Source organism: Gadus macrocephalus, chromosome 22 (assembly GCF_031168955.1).
Source record: "Gadus macrocephalus chromosome 22, ASM3116895v1".
In the NCBI taxonomy this organism is placed as follows: domain Eukaryota; kingdom Metazoa; phylum Chordata; class Actinopteri; order Gadiformes; family Gadidae; genus Gadus; species Gadus macrocephalus.
In genome coordinates this window covers 7,195,983-7,216,531 of record NC_082403.1, presented here as the reverse complement: position 1 = coordinate 7,216,531, position 20,549 = coordinate 7,195,983, and the positions used below count along the sequence as shown (strand labels likewise).

The following is a 20,549-nucleotide window of genomic DNA, read 5'->3' as shown; positions in this document are numbered from 1 at the left end:
ATACGTAGGATTGTGATTTCCTACTGAGATCGGGGAGTAACGTAGGATTGTGATTTCCTACTGAGATCGGGGAGTAATTTTCCAACGTCATCGTTAACTCTTCTGTTACGAAGCTGTTCCACTCTAACCATGTCAGAGTGGCTGGCAGTGAAATGTGCACAGAATGTGGTGTAGACTATCAAGTTGGTAAGAAACAACTGATAATACCGTGACATCATTTTATTTATAAAGACAAATGAAAATGGTTTTAGAACTGGTTATATAAATGATAACATAAAGAATCGGCCCCCGGTCCCCCAGTTCAATTAAAACAATGGGTAAAATGTCGCTACTCCCAAGAAGCAAACACTTTCAGCTTTCTCCGGTCAAACATCTCCACACAGAACATTTCGTAGTCCTTCTTTGAATTGAAGAAGAACTGGAACGGTTCAATCCTGTTTAGGCTTTCTTCCGGGCAACTGCGGTCAACGGATTTCAGCTCTGCTAATAATGCCTGCTGCTCTGCACCTTCCACCCCAATGACCATCGGGAGAGAAACGTGGTCGGTGAAGGTCTGCAACTGGCACCATGCTGCTGCCTCAATTGTGTCCTTCAGGAAAACATCATCTGCCTTGAAGAAAGAAAAATAATTTGTGTCTGTACTTGGCAAAAAAAAACAATCATTGACATCCTACTCTCGCAAAACCACACAATGGTATGCTAACGAAGGCTACTACTGATGAGTTTTCAATGATGAACAAAACTATTCAACTATAGTCATCTGACCTATTGTATCTGGCTATATATACAGTACTAACAGTGGAGTTAAAAAGTTAGTGTAATATTTTGCTCATGGGCGGTGTCATTTAAATTCTGGCTCTTAATATTCACAAAAATATTTATTGGAATTTACTCTGAAAATGTCAGGCTGACCAAAGAGTAATGAAGAGAAACCGAATTTGCATTTACTGATAACTGTGATGTCAAATGCATATACTTGGCTTTACAGAGGTACAAAGTAAAGTTACTTAAAGGATACAAGCCTTAGAATTGTACATTTTCGCCCCTATTCCACTTGTATTGTTTACAGACAATACTTATGCATACGATAGGGAATTCTTAGTAAGGGAAACATGACTCAGGCCATAAGGGTAGGCTACATTTTTTTATTATAGAGAAAGGGAAGGTCATTACACAAAGCATTTAAAGTAAATAAAAAAGTAAATACAAAATATGTGCAATAACATTAAGGGATACAATTATTATTAAAAATGGGAAACACAAGAGGCATTGGCAGGTATAAGTTAACACAAAAAAAAGTACAAAATTAAGGGGACGGAGAAGAGGGCCCCCAGAATTGGGACCCAGAGGCAGAGCAGATGTGTGTGTGTGTGTGTGTGTGTGTGTGTGTGTGTGTGTGTGTGTGTGTGTGTGTGTGTGTGTGTGTGTGTGTGTGTGTGTGTGTGTGTGTGTGTGTGTGTGTGTGTGTGTGTGTGTGTGTGTGTGGGGCGCAGCCAAACATCTCGCAGGGGCCCCTTCTACAATATTTCGGGTTAGGGTTATTACAGCAATAGGTGTATATAAGAAACATAGTCTCGCAAAGCCAGACCAAACTACAGCAAGTAGAATGGTCTGGAGCCACGCTACCTCGAGCCGTCTATCCGTGGGGAAACTGGGCGGGCCTGTTTTTATTTCTTTAAACCAATCACAATCGTCTAGGGCGGGGCTAAGCCCGGGAAGCAGCAGTTGTGTCCATGCAAAATAGTGCCGGGGGGGAAATTATTTTGACGGAACTTCTTGACGTTCAGAGGCTGTCAGAAATGGCTCAATCCCAAACGCCACAAAAAACCATTAACGATGTATGTCGCCTATGTGGAGATAATTTTATAGATAAAAAGAACAAACATCGTTTGATTCTTTGTCACGATGATTTCAAGCCACCATACACTTTGGCCCTTGAGGAGCTCACTGGACCTATAAAAACGAACGACGTTTTAACATTTATATGTGGTTCTTGTAGAACACTACTAAAGAAATACCGTAGGAGCTATTGTGAAGTGGAACGGATCGGTTCATTGGTTAAATCCATGTCAAACGCTCATGCCGCTGTCAGAGTGAAACGATGCGCCAGAGATGTGTCCACGGAAAGAGCCAAACATGCCAACTTTACAGCGCCGTCAAAGTCCTCTTCAAAACTCGCCATACTGCCTAGTTTTCGAGTTTGAGGGGGAGCACAATACGGTAACGCCAGCAACCGGAAGAGGAGGAGTCGCGGCCAAATCGGCCGCTAAGCAATAGACGCTGTCCACTTCCGTTCAGCCAGACTATAAGAAACATAACTTCTTACCTTGGTCAAAACCTTCCGCTTCCGCGTTACCCGGAACACCGGTGCCAGGAGTCCATTCACCATCTGGTGTCCTTCTTGGGTGAAATGACAGAATCTTTTGCCACATCTGCAGTAGAAAGAAAGGGAAAGAAAGACAGAAAGAAAGTCAAAGAAAAAAAAACACGCAGCGCACACACACACACACACACACACACACACACACACACACACACACACACACACACACACACACACACACACACACACACACACACACACACACACACACACACACACACACACACAGGGTTGCCAAGCCAACATGAAAAATGTATTTATTTTGCATTTGTAGGTTAAGATCCATACCCTTCAATCCCGTAGTTGTCCAAAAGGAGCTTGCACCACCACCTCCTGAGATGAGGCATATCCAACTGAAGAAGAACATTAAAATGAAGTTTACCACATAACCATTATGATGCTGCTTCTAAATACTGACGCTAGCACACAGATAGTACTTACAACGTTGAAATCGAAGTGCGCGTCCATGGTAATGTACCAGGAGTACTGTAGAACATAGAATGTAATAATGTTAGGTTGTGATCATAGGCAGGGTGTGATTTTACCAGCAATTGGCATGCTTAGGCAGTTAAGACTAGTTTATAGTCATCTTAGAAAAAAAATTGGCCATTATAACATTAGAAAATAAAATGCTGTGTGTTAAAAAAGGTATGATAAAGCAAATGAATGGAGCATGGTAACTCACCATGACCATAAAGACTCCACAGTCGATGCCATATAGTTGTTGTGGAACACCCTGTGCCATAAAACAGGTTGTAAGATGAACAGTCATAGCCCTACACACATTTTCCTGATGTGCTTGTTATCTCAGCAATTATTACCTCAATGTCCAAGCCAGTCTCCTCGGTCGAGGTGCCAGGCATCAATTGTTGCGCAACAACCCTAATACAAATTTGATGACAAGCATTGTACAGTTGTCAGGTTAGACAGCAAAGTGAGAAAGATGCAAAACATAAAAGGAAACTAGGCAAATCAGGGGAACGTGATTGCCTAGTAACGACTTTAACTTTGGCAAGTCAGGGGAACGTGACCACCTTCCAAAATGAGCTGTGGGAAACTAGGCAAGTCAGGGGCTAATCACATAGCCATGGGATGACAACTTCAAATCGGTAACACGGCGAAATGATGATAATCTAATCAATACAAACCAGTGAGAGTATATTGCGACAAAAACCAACACGGCATCAAACGCGGTACTTAACAATTAAATAGGTAACATGAAAAGCAACAACTGTTAAGCTTAAGCAATATCAACATAAAAGAAAAGTTAGCAGAGACATCCCAAAAACGCAGCCAATTTGTGGTTGGATTGACGACACATTATTACGCTGTGAGTGTACATGAAAATTTAAAGTAGAACTACACCAAGAACAATGACAGTATACGATCTCTGACTGATAATGCAGTCCACTTACCAAATCAATCGAGGCAATCATCTTTCTGCTGTCTGCTGTTGACCAGTTCGTTACATCTCCGGAGTAGGTTCGACAAGAGAAGAGACGCCGTCGTGAATCAGACCAATCAGGGCCGACTACGCCCCCGACCCTACTCTGTATAGGCGTGTATTTCACACGAGGGGCGTGTATTTCCCACGAGGGGCGTGTATTTCCCACGAGGGGCGTGTATTTCCCACGAGGGGCGTGTATTTCTAGGACGCAGGACGCAGTCGGACCCTACTCGGTTCGGCTGCCAGATCCAGATCGGCTCGGGGGTCCTAGATGCGCAATAATGACGCACTTCCTGTAAACGATGTCAATAAATGCGCATGCGCGTCACTCAGTAGCCGGTGTGTCAGCGATACGTAAATGTATTCATTGCTAAGAAAAAGTAGTTATTTAGCTGTTGATAAACAGCTTTTTCAATGATTTTGCTTGAAAATGGTACGTTAGATATGGGCCTATAATTTTTCATGAGTGATGTATCTATATTGTTCTTTTCTAAGAAATGACTTGATGACTGTTGTTTTTAACAAGCATTGATTTCATACATCTACAAGTAAGTCATTTATTTGCTATGCAAATGTATAGAATAAATCCAAGGCATACAAATGCTTAAAATAATACCTTAAATGGTATTGATATTAAAATGTATTTAATCAGTCCTTCAAATGTCTTAAAAATGCCAATACATTGGGATTGGGATTTTGTCAGACATTTTTTTCTCATGTTGTTATTTATAAATCCCCAAATAATTTAAGCTGAAGCATCTATCAGTCAAAAATGCATCTCACATTTACACTTAGTCCGTTAGTTCAGTATGGCATTTAATGTGGTTTTAGAAATTCAAGTCTAAGTCTATGACAACATCAAGATTTCTGTCTTGGTCTGTGCTTTCTAACATAACAGCTGTGCACTGACTTTTAATTGTTCATCCCTTGCACCAAAGACCATTACTTCAGTTTTTTCATTGTTCAATTGAAGACAATTTTGGCACATCCAGTGATTGAAGTAGTTATTTAGCTGTTGATGAACAGCTTTTTCAATGATTTTGCTTAAAAATGGTAAGTTAGGTATGGCTTGATGACTTTTGTTTTCAGAGCCTGTGGGAATACACCTGTGCGATATCGCCACTGCAGGCCACATGAATAAAAAAATGTATAATAATATACAAATATGTCCGTGTGTGTGCCCGTGTGTGCATCCAAACACATACACTGCAATTCACATACAGCTCAATGTAAATCCATAAAAACATCATGTATTGATCCCACGGCCAATTGAGGATATATTCATGAATGTGGTAACACATTATATACATTCTTATAGGCCTACCTTGACATTTTTACTATTTTACAGATGTTTGTTAAATTATAGAGCAAAGATACCCCTAATGGAAACGAGGAAAATGTTACATTTTTTATTGTTATTAGTTGTAGGCAAGGATACAATTCATTGAACATCTGGAAAACCATAAAAAAAAAAGAAAAAAATTCAAGGAATAGGATGAATATCTATCAACACATTCATGAATTCATCCTCAATTCACCATGGGATCTAAACATGTTTTTTATGGATTTACATTTAGCTGTTCCTCAGTTGTATCAATGTATTGTCTTATTTATTCTGTTTTGTATGAGCAAATAAAATCTCATCAATCATATGACTGTCATTTTCATCATTTTCAGTTAATAGAAACTAGAAAATACTGTCTTGATATCTAACTTTAACAGTACCAATCCTTACTTTAACATATGTGAAAATAAAAATATGCATTCATCAGTGCTTTTAGACATGTTTCCAATGGCTTTGTGAGAGAACGGGCTCCGTTCAATGAAATGAAAACCAAAACTGATTGAGCACCGTTTATAAACAACCCTTCCGGGTTTTGTCCGTTGGCTTCTTTTATAATATGTCCAATTGTTGACGGGGGGGGCGGGGGTTGGCAGCGAACAATTGTTGACGGGGGGAGCATCCGTGGCCGTGTGCGACTCGGGCTGGTGGATAATTCAATATATATATTTTTTTTTATTGCCATGGGCCCCCCCTCTGCCTTGGGCCCCCCCACAACTGTCTCACATTCCCCCGCAGTCCGTCGGCCCTGCACACAAGTATTGGAATGTCCAAAATCTTTTAAATTAAATAGTTATCCATAAATACAAACTTAAAACCAGAAGTATACAAGAAGTATATATTTTTTTTTTTTTTTGGGGGGGGCCCTCAGGACTTGAGGCCCTACGCGCAGCGCGTAGTGCGCGTTATGGGAGCGGCGGCACTGCATCTGGTACCCACCGGCCACTGGGAGAATGGAGGTTCCCATCAGCAGCTCAGTGGCGCTACTGAGGCTAGAGCGCATGCTCAACACCGTGTTGCATATCCGTATCCCGCGGTAACTCATTTTACCCAGAATTCCCAGGTTAACCAGAAAGGAACAGGCTCCATGTTGGTTCTGGCTACAAACCTTCCAATGCAGACATTAGCAGTGTGTTATCCGCACACGGCCAACCACATTACATAAAGTAGATCAACCACACTGAGCTCTGCAGAAACGACCACTGAGAAGGTGGTTGTTTGAACAATTTACACGTTTTGGAAGTAAAAGCTATTGTGTTTCAAGTGGCGTCGGAATTCAAGAAGCATTCAAAACGAAGGTAACAAACCTCAACTTATAAATATAGTTAAACTTGCATCCCTCTTAACCTACTGACACGATCGAGTTATTGCAGCTGAGTAAGTGACCATAAACTGGTGTAGAGCGGGTTGCAGATCTAGTATCAGAAGTTAGCTTATTTTGTAGCAGTATATTTACATCCACCAAAGCCCACACGTGTCGTGTGGCCATATCACCTATAGAGGGGAGCCCCGATCGAAAATCGTTTTCATATGCGTATTATGAATAGCGAACGTTTTGTACAAGTATATACTAATATTTATGTTTTGCCGAGCACCACCCCGGAGTACCGCGATCGTCAATAAGGGGCGTGCAGGTCGACTTCATGGGCTGATGTGCTGCTCATGATGCTCTTGATCGTCTCCTGCTGCTTCAAGCAATCTTGAAGTGTTATTTCCGTACTGGGTGATAACTGTTGCAGCGTTTCTGTGTTGCTCGTATAGAGGTGGGCAAGCTTTTATACCTGCTGCAGTTGAGATATTAACTTGGAGAGGATTGAGGCGTGACTTCGCTCCGTCACATCGCAGGGTGCGCCGCCATATTAGGAGCACTGGGACGTAAAGGATGTTTGGTAGCAAGGGGGGGGGGGGCTTGTTGTTATGGTGCTTTTTTTGTGATTTCTATTGAAATTATTTGTGAATTATGAGTCATGGCAGACTTTGCAAAACAGAAAACAGTGGTGTTTATCTCTATGTTAACACCTCTCTCACGTACCTGCTAGCTTCCCTAAAATGCTTTTTTATGACCTGTTTTATGATGAAGTTATAACATAGACATTTCTGGCGGAAAACGCGCTCAACCATTCAGGATTCCATACTTGAAGAAAGCATCTAGGATTGCGGCAACAGGTGCATCACTCGTGGGTCGCTCTTTAGGCTCTTTCAGGGACTTTCTTAAACACGTTTGATACAACTGTCTTGATGCTCCCAATATGGCGTATTGCCTACAAAAGTATGTGATGCATTTAACATTTTATAGACTGATTTAACTATGATTAAACATTTTTGTGTGTGTGTGTACACAGGCAGGCAATCGGATGAAAATTCCTGAAGCCTAGTAGATCCAGGAGCTCTTAGGACCGCTCAGCCCTGTCAGATACCAGAGAGCCCGAATACTTGCTCAGTTGGGATTCCTGAGCCTTTGAGAGGTTCACCGGCGATGGAGGCTTCTGCGGACGGGCCCAACAAGAGCTGCGAGGTGGAGGAAAACACAGTGAAGGGTGGGGAAGAGGAGGAGCAGAAGGACGCCGGGGCAACTGACGAGTTGAGGGAGTCGCAGGCTTCTCAAAGTAGGGCAAAGCAGACGAGGATAAGTATTGACTTTGCACCAACGACAGACACAGGGACAGTGGTCCCAACAGAGGGAACGTATGACATAGATGAGTCGAAGGAGGACTTGGCGGAGGAGCTCACAGTTACAGCCGTGGACAATGTAACACAAGAAGAGGAGATGGAGGAGCACCTTACTACTTCCCCTGACATTCTACCAAAAGAGGAGGAGGAGGAGGAGGAGGAGAAGGAGCTGCTCATGACTACATCTGTTGAGGATGTACAAAACGAGGAAGAGGATGAGGACAAAACGGACATAAAGTGTTCTATAGATGTACAAAGTCAAACCCTAATGGAGGACAAGGAGGAGCCAGGGGCAGCCAGGGGAGATCATTTAGACGAGCTCATGGACATGGGGACCGTGGACCAAGAGGAACAGGAGGCTCAGATGAAAGACGAGGAGGAGAACATGTCGGACTCAGAAAACAGTGGCCAAACCATGATGGGGAGAGGTAAAATATTTTAGTGTGTGTGTGTGTGTGTGGGGGGGGGGGGGCGATAGGTTGGGGTAGGTGGATAGGTAGGTGTGAAAGGTAGGGTTGTGTGAGGTTAAAAGTTAGCTGGGCTTACCTGTGTGTAATGTCCCTCCATATTGTGTTTTTAAAAAACAACTTTTGTAGCTTTGCCATGAGTACAATTGTAAGCATGCATATATAAATATTCTAAAAGTACATTCACTATATTTGGAGCATTTGTGGCTGTATTTACAATAATCCTAATTGTGTGTTCTCTTTTCTAGCCTTAGAGAAGGAGACTGGGCTGTCATTGATGGGGAACAACATTCAAGTAGTGAAAGTTGCGATGGATGATGTGAGTATGGAATGCTCACTAGTTGACTGTTTGCCAATGAGTAGCTAACCCAATTCATTCAGTGCATTAGCATGGTATACTTAGCACTTTACATTTCCTCAGGAAAAACATTGAATGACTCTGAAATAAGGAGGGGGGGAAAACATGTCTCTCATTTTAATCTAGCTCATTTCATGACTTAATACTAGTTGAAGCACTACCAGTGTTTATTTGATCATTTATCCCCAGTGTTCAATACACCTGTACTTATCCTAGCGCAAGATGCCATAACTCCTGCTTTTTGGTGACCTATATCAAAATGAATAAATACTTTACAAAAACATTATAAAGTGTTTTTCGTGATAAAAGGAAAAACAAAATAGCCTTTTTGACAATAACATAGTTATTACAAAATATGTTGTTGAAATAGTACACATCATGTAGGTTAACGCCAAATGAAAATAATAAAAAGTAAACGGGAACACAAAATCGAACTAAAAACCAATACAAACATACCTTACTAAAAACAACAGCAAAACCGGAAAAATATACTGTGTATACCCGTAAGAACTGAGGACAGTAAGTCACTAAGTCACTGTGGACAGAGAGAAGCGTTTGAAGAAGACCCACATGGGGCACTGAGACCCACCTCCTCACATCCGGCTGGCCTTCTTCCTTGCAGTACAGACTCCAGGCCGCGACCCGGCCTCCCGGGCTGTCTCCCAACGGGGACCCCGCCTCGCCCAGCCAGGTCACGGTGAAGGACGAGCCCATAGACGAGGAGTACAACCAGGCCCTAATTGCCTCCTCCGCTCCCACAGACGACATTAAAGACGAGCCTGAGACCCCAAAGGTAGGACATTCTGAAAAATCTCTTTGGGAGGACTGTGATGCAATCATGGGCGTCAGTTTGGTTTGAAATGTGCTGGGGCGCATTTGGATGTGCATTTTCAGAATTGCTGGGTACAATGAGGATTTTTCTCTTTAGTGCAGGAAATGAAAGGTTCTGAAAGATGTACATGCACACAGGTGTCTTGTTGGGAGTCTTGTTGCATAGTGCTTGTAAGGACATTTTGAGCATGTTAACAGGCCAAGAGCATCTGTTCTGCCCAATAAATTAGCATTGTAACTTTTCTGGATGCACTCGTCACAAGGAGATCGAGGTCTGGGTTGTTGGACCAATTCTTTTTACATTATTGGCCACTCAGTCACCCCAGAAAAACAAACCTGTTTGTTAATGGACATATTTTTCCATTAAAACAAGCAACACTACAGGGTAATGAATAACAATTTTTCACCCTGTGACATTAAAGTACATTGAAACAAGTTACATTCAATTTTTACATGGTCTGTGTCAGGAACAGGACCCAGGTCCATCTGAAATAAACAGAGACCTGCAGGAACAGGCAGATGATCATGACGAGGTGAGGCCCGCTCATATCTGGAGAAAAACTTGAACGTATTCAAATAAACATACAGAGAGGCAGCAACAATGATTCTAAAACAAGTCAACATTAAAATCTGCATTCTGTTTGCCATACATAGACAAACCAAATATGCAGACCTCAATCCTACTGGACTTCTCCACAAAGATACCACTTACTATAACTATTGACAACTATTTACGCACAGAACTATTTACACTTAAAAAGCTGCTACCCAATCACTTACAACTAATGAACTATATTTCAGGAGCAGTCAGCTACTCAAACTGAGGGGATCCGCCCTGAACACCCCTTGGATGGCCCGTACCAGCCCAGTCCAAGGGAAATTGAGCCACAAACACTGCTGAATCGGACTCTAAAGTTCCAGGATAGTTGGTATCAAGCATTCCCTTGGCTGCATTACAGCCAGCAAGTGAAGGGGGTTTTGTGTTTCCATTGCATGACTGCTTTTGCAAAGCAAAAATCAACATTGGCCAAATGTGCTGAGAAAACATTTATCTCGGCAGGGTTCCGAAACTGGAAGAAAAGTAGGGAAGCTTTCAGCAGACACCAAAACTGCAAGGCACATGCGATTGCTCTGAATACACAGCCACACATACCGCATTCTATCAGAATTCAACTGTGCAGCCCTCTAGCAAGGGCTCAAGAGGCAGCCAGGTTGGCGCTTTTACAAATTGTAGGTGCTGTGAGGTACCTCTCAAAACAGGGCTTGGCTCTTAGAGGCCATTCCAAGAAGGACGGAAACTTCCAGAGTTATCTCAGAGATAAGGCAGAGGATGACCCCAACCTGGCAAGCTGGCTGGAGAGAGAGCAATCCTACACAAGCCCTGAAAGCCAAAATGAGATACTGAGCATCATGGGTAATATTATAATTGGGGGGATAGCCGCAGAGATTTCTGCCTTACCTGTGCTGCAGTACTCCCTTGTAATGGATGGAACACAGTATGTCAGTGGCACTGAGCAGATCTCCATCTGCCTCCGCTATGTGGACCAAGACCTGGAGCCAAGGGAGGAGTTTGTGGGCTTGTACGAGGCCTCTTCCACAACTGGCGAGCATCTCTGGAGAATTGCCTCCGATGTGCTGCTCCGTCTCAATCTTCCACTCTCGGGTCTTCGTGGCCAAACCTATGACGGAGCAGCAAACTTGTCGGGGAACCTATCTAGGATGCGAGCTTTGGTCCGAAGCGAACAGCCGCTTGCCAGTTTTGTCCACTGTGGTCCTCAGTGTGTGAACCTGGTCATACAAGCAACCTGCTCATCCACACCAGTTGTTAGTGATGCTCTCCAGTGGATCCATGACCTGGGTTGTTTGTTTGGCCAGTCTGGGAAATTCAAAACCATCTTTAAACAGATAGCCATATCTGAAAATGGCTCACTCACCACCATTAAGCCGTTGTGTGCCACCAGATGGACTGTGCGAACGCCAGCGATCAAGTCTGTCCTCACCCAATACGAGGTAATCTTGGTTGCACTGGAGGAGATGGCTTCAGCGAAAGAGGAAGTCTTAGCTCCTCGAGCAAGTTGCCTTCTTGACCAGCTCCAGAAAGGAAACGCAGTACTTGGCCTTCTACTTGGGCAGGATATTCTCTTGAAACTTGAAGGTCTCAATAAAAGCTTGCATGGGAGAGCAGTAACAATTGGAGCGATGTTACAGGCTGTCGATTGCACAAAGAAAGCGTTTGTGGCACAGAGAACGAGCGAGACATTCATGAGGCTTTACTCGAGAGCTGTGGAATTCACAACATCTCTCGATCTGCAGCCAATAAATCTACCACATGTACGGAAACCCTCAAACCGATATGATGGGCCTGCAAATAGTCCCACCTCGTCTTCTGCAGAGGAATATTTCAGGGTGCAGTTTTTCTCTGCCATCGACACAGCAAGCATGCAGCTGGATGAGAGATTCAACCAGGAGAGCCTTGGCAATTTGGCCATGTTGGAGCAACAGCTACTGTCTGGGGAAATTAGCGAGGTAGTAGAGCTCTACCCAGAATTGGATGCACAGCTGCTGCCAGTGCAACTAGCTATGCTGAAGGCAAATAACAAGTTCAATACTAGTCAGGAAGTCAGTAATATCTTAAAGACCATGGTACCAGAAGTTAGGCGGCTGTTTCCCCAAGTGGAGGCTCTTGTTAGGCTGTTGCTTGTGGTCCCAGTGTCATCTTGCAAAGCTGAACAGAGCTTCAGTGCGCTGCGCCGTTTGAAGACTTTGCTCCGCTCCACGATGTCGCAGTCACGACTCAACAGCGTATCAGTCTGCCATGTCCACAGGGAGAAGCTAGAAAAAATAACCAGAAAGGAAATAGCTACTGCCTTCATTGGCACATCGGAGAGGCGTGCACATTTGTTTGGGACATTTTAATAGGCAGAATTGGCAATAGGCTTACGTTTGTTAGTATTTAGTACCTGTTTTGTGTTCTGCTAGAATTTGCAATCAAAAAGCTGTGTTTCTGGGTTATTTTTGCAATCAATTAAAAAATATGCTGAATTGCCATCCTTATCTGGTCAGAGTTCTTACTTTGGCATTTTCACAACAACGTAGTGCACCCACCTATTTTCAGTCCACACAAAGGCACTTGCAGCAGGTCTGGAGCTCAACAGGGTGGACCAAAATCAAATGGGTTGGCATCTGTGTCAGAAATATAACCACTAGGCCTACACACTTGGAATTTTGTTACGCTAGCCCATTAATAACAAGCTTGGAGTCTTCTCGCTCACCCGTTTGAACCTACTCTCTGATCAAAGAAACTTTTTTAGGTTAGCCACAGGCTGCAATTAATTGCTTACGAACAAAAACATGCAAATGCAATGTCACAGCACCAACAACTTGACTTTGCAGTTTTCCTCTAGAATCTTTTGTAGCAGTGGTGCTGTGAGTTGTGTAAAAAAACAACAACCTTTAAATGGTTACTTCTATTGAGATTTTTTAGGGAAAAATGTACAGATTGAGCTTTCAAATATGACATAACAACCAACAGAGTCCAGTTATCTGCTGAGACCGGATCATTGTGCAGATTTTTATTTTTTATTTTATTTTGCAGTTGCGCTGACCGTCCAGCAGCCGCAGTGCGACGCTGCTGAATGCATATAGGGGAAACACTGGACTTTGTTAAAAAGTCAACACATGGGAAGACTGGGCGAGGGTAGAGTAGCATTAACGCTACCGTCCCTATTGAACTCATCTGAACTCTGACTGCATCTAAGATGATAAAATTATGTAATGCAACTTTATTGTGGCAGCTAGGCTAGGTCTACCTGGCTTCTAGAAGCCAGTGTTGGCTAGCGTCAACTTCAATTATAGAACTTAGAAACGATCAAGATAACTTCCTCGCTGCCCTCGGTCAAAACTACCACAAAAGAGGTTTTACTAATTGTCAAAAATAAATATCAATACGTTACCTCCACCTCTCCTAAAATGCAGGCGGCAACTGCAGCAGATTGTCCATTGAAGCAAAACAGTCGGGTTGCATAGAGAAGTAGTCCTTAGAAGGGAAGGCACATTGTTTTCAGCTGCATAACTGACATGATGTCATCATCCAATCAAGTGCGATTTCCATTTAAAAGTAACGAGCTCTATTGGCAGACGGGTGCCACTCAACCGTCCCCCATCTAAGAACTGATAACAATGTTAAAATTGTTAAACTGTTGACAGAGAATCATGTACCCCATGGCTACCTAATAGCAGTATGGCTGTGTTCCGTATCCGGATAGACTTTTTGTGGATTTGTTGGCATCTGTCAAGAATTATATGTGCTATGAACTTATCTTTTTTTTTTTACTGAATTCAACTCAATTTTTTATTTTTTAATAATTGGTGGGTACAAGATGCATCTTGATGAAAACTGGTAGGTACGCGTCCCAAGCGAAAACGACTCCTACGGATGCAATGCTCCCCCAATTTGAGTATTCGGTGTAGGGCTGGGCGATATGGGCCAAAATGAATATCTCGATATTTTTTTACTATATCTCGATACACGATATATATCTCGATATATTTTGAATCTCCTCTAGAGCACATCATAAATGCTCGATTCAACCATGTCTGGCATAATGTTACGTCAGTAATAATTCTAGTATTACTGAAACATAAGTCTGCATGTAGATTACATGAAACAACATATTGTTTAAACTCATCAGTGCTTTCTATTGGAACAATTTAGAACTTGCACATAAGAAAAGGAAAATCACAGCAAGTTAGATTTACCAACACAGCATTTATTCAAACCGTTAATTATTTATTAACAGTTTGAATAATAATTATTATATATACACTGCCAGACGAAGGATCCAGTGCTATTCTTTTTCGAAACCAAATCCTCAGTTTCCATCCTTTTTTCTCTTTCTGGCTGTTCTCACTCACCAGTCGGAGGTACACGCACCTACAGCAGCGCGCCTTCCAGACTACGTCACACACGCGCGTCCATGAGAATCTCGTGGACTCGCAATGGGCGGGGGGAGTGAGTTTAGAGAGCCACCGGAAATAGCGAGAGAAGGGAACGCTGTGCGTTAAACAAACCCCGAGAAGCCCAATCCCTATGAGAGCTCCCCACGCTACGGCCATCAGGAGGCGCACAGAGCTTTTATCCGTGATATTATATAACCAATTATATTATATTATATTATTATATATAGAGCTCCGGGAGTCGCAAACGGCAACAATCACTTTCTCCTCCGTGCTGCAGTTCACCCCGGACTGCACTGCACCGAGTTTGACGGTTGAACGCTGGTTGGCTGTTACGTTACACATGTCACTCAGTGGCCACGCTGTTGAACGCTGATTGGCAGATACGCGTCTCTACGTTCACTTTGTATGAGATCTTGTCGCCCCGTCGCGTGAAAGCACAACGAGTATGCCGGCGGCGGCAAAAAGAAACATTGCGTCCCAATTTATATTCGATGTTCGCGATATGGGCATTTTATACATCCCCTGGAGAACATCTCGCGATACATCGCATATATTCGATATATCGCCCAGCCCTAATTCGGTGTAGGTAATGGAAGATAAAAAAATATTAAAATCCTTCTCCATCAATCCTCTATGGACACACCTGCTTGACTCCAAGTGGAATCGGGATAATGTCATTAAAAAAGGAAATGGTATTACTTGAAACTTGTAACGTGTTTTTTCAACACAATCCTTGATTCCCAGGAGCTGATGATCAGCTCCGTGTTCTCCGTGAAGGGGAAGTCCGACCCGCCGCGTCTGGCGTCGCGAGCGGCCTCAGCCCTGGCGAAGCCCACTCCCCCCGGCCACGGGCCCTCCACCCTGTACGTGGTGTGCTCTCTCTGCAAGACCTTCATGATCAAGGGCCAGACCGCCTACCAGAAGAAGGGGTCCCCGGAGCTCTACTGCTCCCCCGCCTGCCTCTCGGCCAAGCCCCAGGAGCCTGCAGGCAAGATCTGCCACCACTGCAGCAAGTGAGTCCCCTTCACGCCTGGCCGAAAGGACGCCGTCACTTTAAAACTGCCCTAACCCGAGCTGTGGTGGTAAACGGGCAAAGTATTGACAACAAATAATGAAATTTGTCATTTTGAATTCTGATATCTTAAGAAAATGTTAAAAGTATGTCCTGTGTTATTTGACCCGAGGTTAAATGTTTCACGTCTGCTTCCCCTCCTATAATGATTTCCTAGCATACCCAACATTCTTTCGAAACCAGGTCACCTGACTTTATTACTTTTGAATTCCCCTCAATGAAATTCAAATATGGCATTTCAAGTTGTACCATTTAAAAAAAAAAAAACACAATTTCCATACACAAATTTTAATGGTTAATAAAATTCAAAACATGGAAGTGATTTGGCCCCATTCCCTTCAAACACATTTAGCTCTATTAACATCCCGCCATTGGTTGACATGCATCAGAAGGGAACACTTTGAAAAGCAAAAATATATTCACGTATTTATGAAGATTAAGGTACGCATAGGATAGAAATATATGAGATAAAGAAACAATTAGATAAAAACATAACGTTTGATTTATCTTTTATAAATATTGAGTGTGAACGAATCAACACACCTCCCTTTTACCCTACATTCACACCACATGCGTTTGTCGACGGGCCGCTCTCGAAATGCATTGTGGGTCCGTCCGTTCCGTCGGCTCCGTGGCCTGCGTCAAAAAGTTGAGAAATGTTCAACTTTTCAGGCACCAACGGATCCGTCGGCCAATCGGATCACGTTTTGCAAATACACGCAAATACACTGTCCAATGCCTTTGTAATACAACCCGGGATATCGCATGGATGCGTCAAAAAGCCGCCATCCGTCGACGGGCGGAGGTAGTGTGACCGTAGGGCTAGGTTCCCCCTGGATCGCCTGCAGCCTTGTGTGTTCGTAACGCCCGTCTCTTCCTCCCCCAGGGCGGTGGCGAGGCCCGCCGACCTGGTCCGGGCCCCCATCGACGGCACCACGGGAGTCCGGGACTTCTGCAGCCCGGCCTGCCTCGCCGCCTTCAACACGTCCCAGGAGGCGGTCGCCCCCGCTCCTCGCCAGTCCACCTGTAGCGTGTGCAAGAAATTCGTCTCTGTAAGGCTGGAGACTCTCTCACTCACTCGCTCGCTCACTCACACCCTGTTTTGTTTAACCATAGCCGCTGTGATCTGTTAGTCGGTACACCTGTGCTTGAGTTTTTTTGTTCTGCGTTAGCGACATGAGCTTACATCCGTGGAGATGTGGGCGGTAGCTTAGGCCACTTAGGGCTACGCCGGTTGTGACGTGGGGACCCACGGCTTGGCGATGGCGACTATTCAATGCAGAAGTATCAATGTGAGGCTTAATAGTTTTGTTCGTTGAGGCTTAATCTCAAATTCATATTCTACATCTATAGTTTATACACTCTTTATTTGAATGCAAGATTTTGAATGGGCTCCTCCTCGTTCAAGTTCTACTCTAGTGCACCCACCGTACCGCTACGCCGTTACCGGGATCGCAAGCTCTTGAATGCGCTCCCCCCTACTTCAAATTCCACTCCTTCACAGACCGTGACTCTGTGCTCTTATCGTGATTGCACGATTTTGAATGGGGGCTACTCCTGGTTCCTCCTCCACAGAAAACCAAGCACGAGGTGGCCCTGAACGGGGTCACCCACCGGATCTGCAACAACGTCTGCTTCAGCAGCTTCCGCTTCGCCCACAACATCAACATCAGCACCTGTGCGGTCTGCGGCGAGCACTTCGCCAACAAGGTCGTGGTGCTCAAAACCGCCGGCGGCCTCCTGAACCTGTGCAGCGACGCCTGTCTGGCCAAGTACAAAGAGGTGTGTGTGTGTGTGTGTGTGTGTGTGTGTGTGTGTGTGTGTGTGTGTGTGTGTGTGTGTGTGTGTGTGTGTGTGTGTGTGTGTGTGTGTGTGTGTGTGTGTGTGTGTGTGTGTGTGTGTGTGTTAGAGAGAGTGTGAGACAGAGAGAAGCTGATGAGAAATACAATGATTTGGGGTCAGGCAGTGTGTTGGGGTGTGAGCACAGAGCTTGCTTATGAGTGTGTGTGTGTGTCTGTTCCACACTAGAAGCTGTTTTCATGTGTAGAAAATGGCCCACAAAGAAATGTGTGTGACATTGCACCCTTCTAATTGGTCGTCTGGGAGGACGGTTGATCATCTGTTGGCAGGGTGCGGTTGATCATCTGTTGGCAGGGTGCGGTTGATCATCTGTTGGCAGGGTGCGGTTGATCATCTGTTGTGCCTCCACACACGCGCATATTTTAGAGCCGTGCCAAAATAACACATTTTGAATGTTTTCTTAGAACTTATCCCTACTTAACCTGCCCATTCAGAATCTATTTCCAAAATTGTACAATGGGCCACAGAAGAGGGATCCATCCTTCAAGGGATGGATCCCTCTTCTGTGGCCCATTGTACTTTTTAGAGGGTTTAGGGGATGTCATTGTCACAGGCCCAAACATGTGGTCATTTATGCCATTTGAGACTAATGGCATAGTTATGGTTCCACGTCGGCGCAACGCAAGTGGCTTACGGACCCATTACGTCCTTTGCGGACCCTCCTCGCGGACCCTCCTTGCGTCCACCGCAAGGGCCTGATGTGCGCCTCCCAAAAATCGTGACCTTGCTTGCGACGAGGGGACGCAGCAGCAAGAGCTGCGATTGGTCCTCTCACTAAAACCCGACGCAGAACCCAAAACGGGTTCAAGGCTGTGTCGAAGCGTCTGTGTGCTCCTTGCGTTGCGTCGAGGTGGAACCATAACCGGCCCTTAACTGTGCTTTACGGGCTCTACAAATGCATTGACTTTGACCTGCAGAAAAACAACACCCCCCATCCGTGCGCCATGTGTGCGACGATGTTCTCGCTGTCGAAGATGGTGGAGGAGAAGAACAGCCAAGGTGTGGTGGAGACCTTCTGCACCACCGGCTGCCTGCTGGCCCACAAGATCCAGTCGATCAGCTCCTCGGGTAACTGCACGTGGGCCTCACACAACGGGCAGCCCTCTTGGTCCTAAACCATGGTCAAGACATAATTAATTCAGACGCACCTTAAAACTGCTGCTAAATAGACTTCTGTTCAGATTCAAAACGTAATGCCTTTGGTTTAAAAAGGCATATTTATAGACAATAAATTCATAGTCCTTATTAATATACCTGCATACTTAATTACTGTATGTACCGTTGATTGGGCCATAATGGTCACATTTAGGGATGGGAATGTCGTTTCTTAATGTGTTGACCAGCGTTTACTGATTTGATCCTCTGTCGTTTGGATGTTGCCATAGGTACCATGATGCAGTGCAACAACTGTGTGTCTTTGAAGGTGCCAGCATACCACCTGGCCATGTCCGACAGCTCCATCAGGAACTTCTGCTCTTTACCCTGCGTGCTGGGCTTCCAGGTAACGGGGCAGGACAAATGGATTTGGTTTTTATTTTTACTTTATTAGTTACTAAATGGTATATTAATATTTCGTATATACAGCGCCCTCCATAATTATTGGCACCCCTGGTTAAGATGTGTTAAAAATAAATTCAATTTTTATTGCAGAAGCATACTCTCACACTGAAAATTGTAGACAAATGTAGCCTTCAACAAAGAAAATCCCTGACTAAGAAATAATTATTCTTCATAAAATCACCTGTTCACAATTATTGGCACCCCTAACAATTCCGAGGAAAAAAATTTAACTAAAGTATTTCTGTCATTTCTACGGTAGTTACAAAGTAGTACAAAGTTGATCAGAGTATGTAGGAACATTTAATTAGTAATTCATATCTTCCTGTTTCCCTGGGGTATAAATATGATGTGCCACAGAGGCCATTTCTCTTCAACATGGGAAAGACAAAGGAACACACCGTTCAAGTAAGGCAGAGGTGTGTCGACCTTCACAAATCAGGCAATGGCTACAAGAAAATAGCCGCTCGCCTACACCTGCCCATATCTACTGTCAGAGGAATCGTCAAAAAGTTTCAAACAACTGGAACAGTGGTAAACAAGCCTGGACGAGGATGCAATTTCATGTTGCCACCACGCACAGTGAGGAGGATGGTAAGAGAAATAAAAAAATCTCCAAAGCTCACTGTCACAGAATTGCAAGGAATGGTAGCATCTTGGGGTCACAAATGCCCCATTTCCACTGCAGGGTGCGGAACGGATCGGATCGCAAAGGTGCGGTAGGGAGGGGGCAGTATAGCCCAGCTCAGTTCCGAGGTCGCGTTTCCACTGCCGACAGTACCCTTGGTGGTAGGCCGGATGTCAATCGCCGCGGCAGCTACGTAAACATCGTAAACAACGTCTTCCTCCGCAAGAATGCAGACGAACGTCTCCACCTCCTTGTTCGCCCAAGCAAGCTTTTTACGCGACATGTTAATTGTAAAGAATAATACCTTGAGGCTACTGTTTGTTTGTTTTTATCCCCGCGTCACCCGGAAGTGACGATTCTGTCGACCAATCAACGGAGGGGGGGTGTAGCTAGAATTCCAGGGTACCCTTTCAGGCGTCTGGTCTCGTTTTGGGTACCGCAACGGAGGAGTCCCTAGAATGGGGTCGGAACGGGTACGGCAAAGTCCGGGTCACGCCCACTTTTGGCGGTGGAAACGCGATCCGACCCGCACCTTTGCGATCCGATCCGTTCCGCACCCTGCAGTGGAAATGCGCCAAAAGTCTCCAAAACAACCATCAGGCGCTATCTACATGCCAACAGGCTGTTTGGGAGGCATGCACGGAAAAAACCTTTTCTCACTCAAAATCATAAACGCCTGGAGTTCGCTAAGCGGTACATGACCTTCAACTGGGACCGTGTGCTTTGGTCAGATGAGACAAAGATAGAGCTTTTTGGCAACAAACACTCTAATGCCGCTTTTCCACCGCACATGTAGCTCGACTCGACACGACACGACACGACTCGACACGGTAGCAGCGCGGGTCCTTTTCCACCGCAAATAGTACCTCCGGGACGTGGGCGGGGTCGGCTGCGCGAAAGGGCCGTGACGTATTTTTGTACGCGCCGCAAACAACACCTACGTAACCCACACATGGACAGAACCCACATAACAAC

The 20,549-nt window shown here is 44.5% G+C and overlaps 1 protein-coding gene across 1 annotated transcript in view; it reads left to right on the top strand.

Annotated features, from left to right (window-relative positions):
• Positions 1–6,211: 6,211 nt before the first annotated feature.
• The window catches only part of LOC132451315 (zinc finger MYM-type protein 4-like), a 28,919-nt gene continuing 14,581 nt past the window's right edge, over positions 6,212–20,549 (top strand). Inside the window, exons 1-9 of the mRNA XM_060043692.1 lie at positions 6,212–6,470; positions 7,515–8,270; positions 8,558–8,628; positions 9,290–9,460; positions 15,202–15,470; positions 16,416–16,581; positions 17,105–17,311; positions 18,307–18,457; positions 18,775–18,890. Coding sequence (XP_059899675.1) covers positions 7,649–8,270; positions 8,558–8,628; positions 9,290–9,460; positions 15,202–15,470; positions 16,416–16,581; positions 17,105–17,311; positions 18,307–18,457; positions 18,775–18,890 — 1,773 coding nt within the window. The 5' untranslated portion in view covers positions 6,212–6,470; positions 7,515–7,648. The remainder of the gene's footprint in view (positions 6,471–7,514; positions 8,271–8,557; positions 8,629–9,289; positions 9,461–15,201; positions 15,471–16,415; positions 16,582–17,104; positions 17,312–18,306; positions 18,458–18,774; positions 18,891–20,549) is intronic.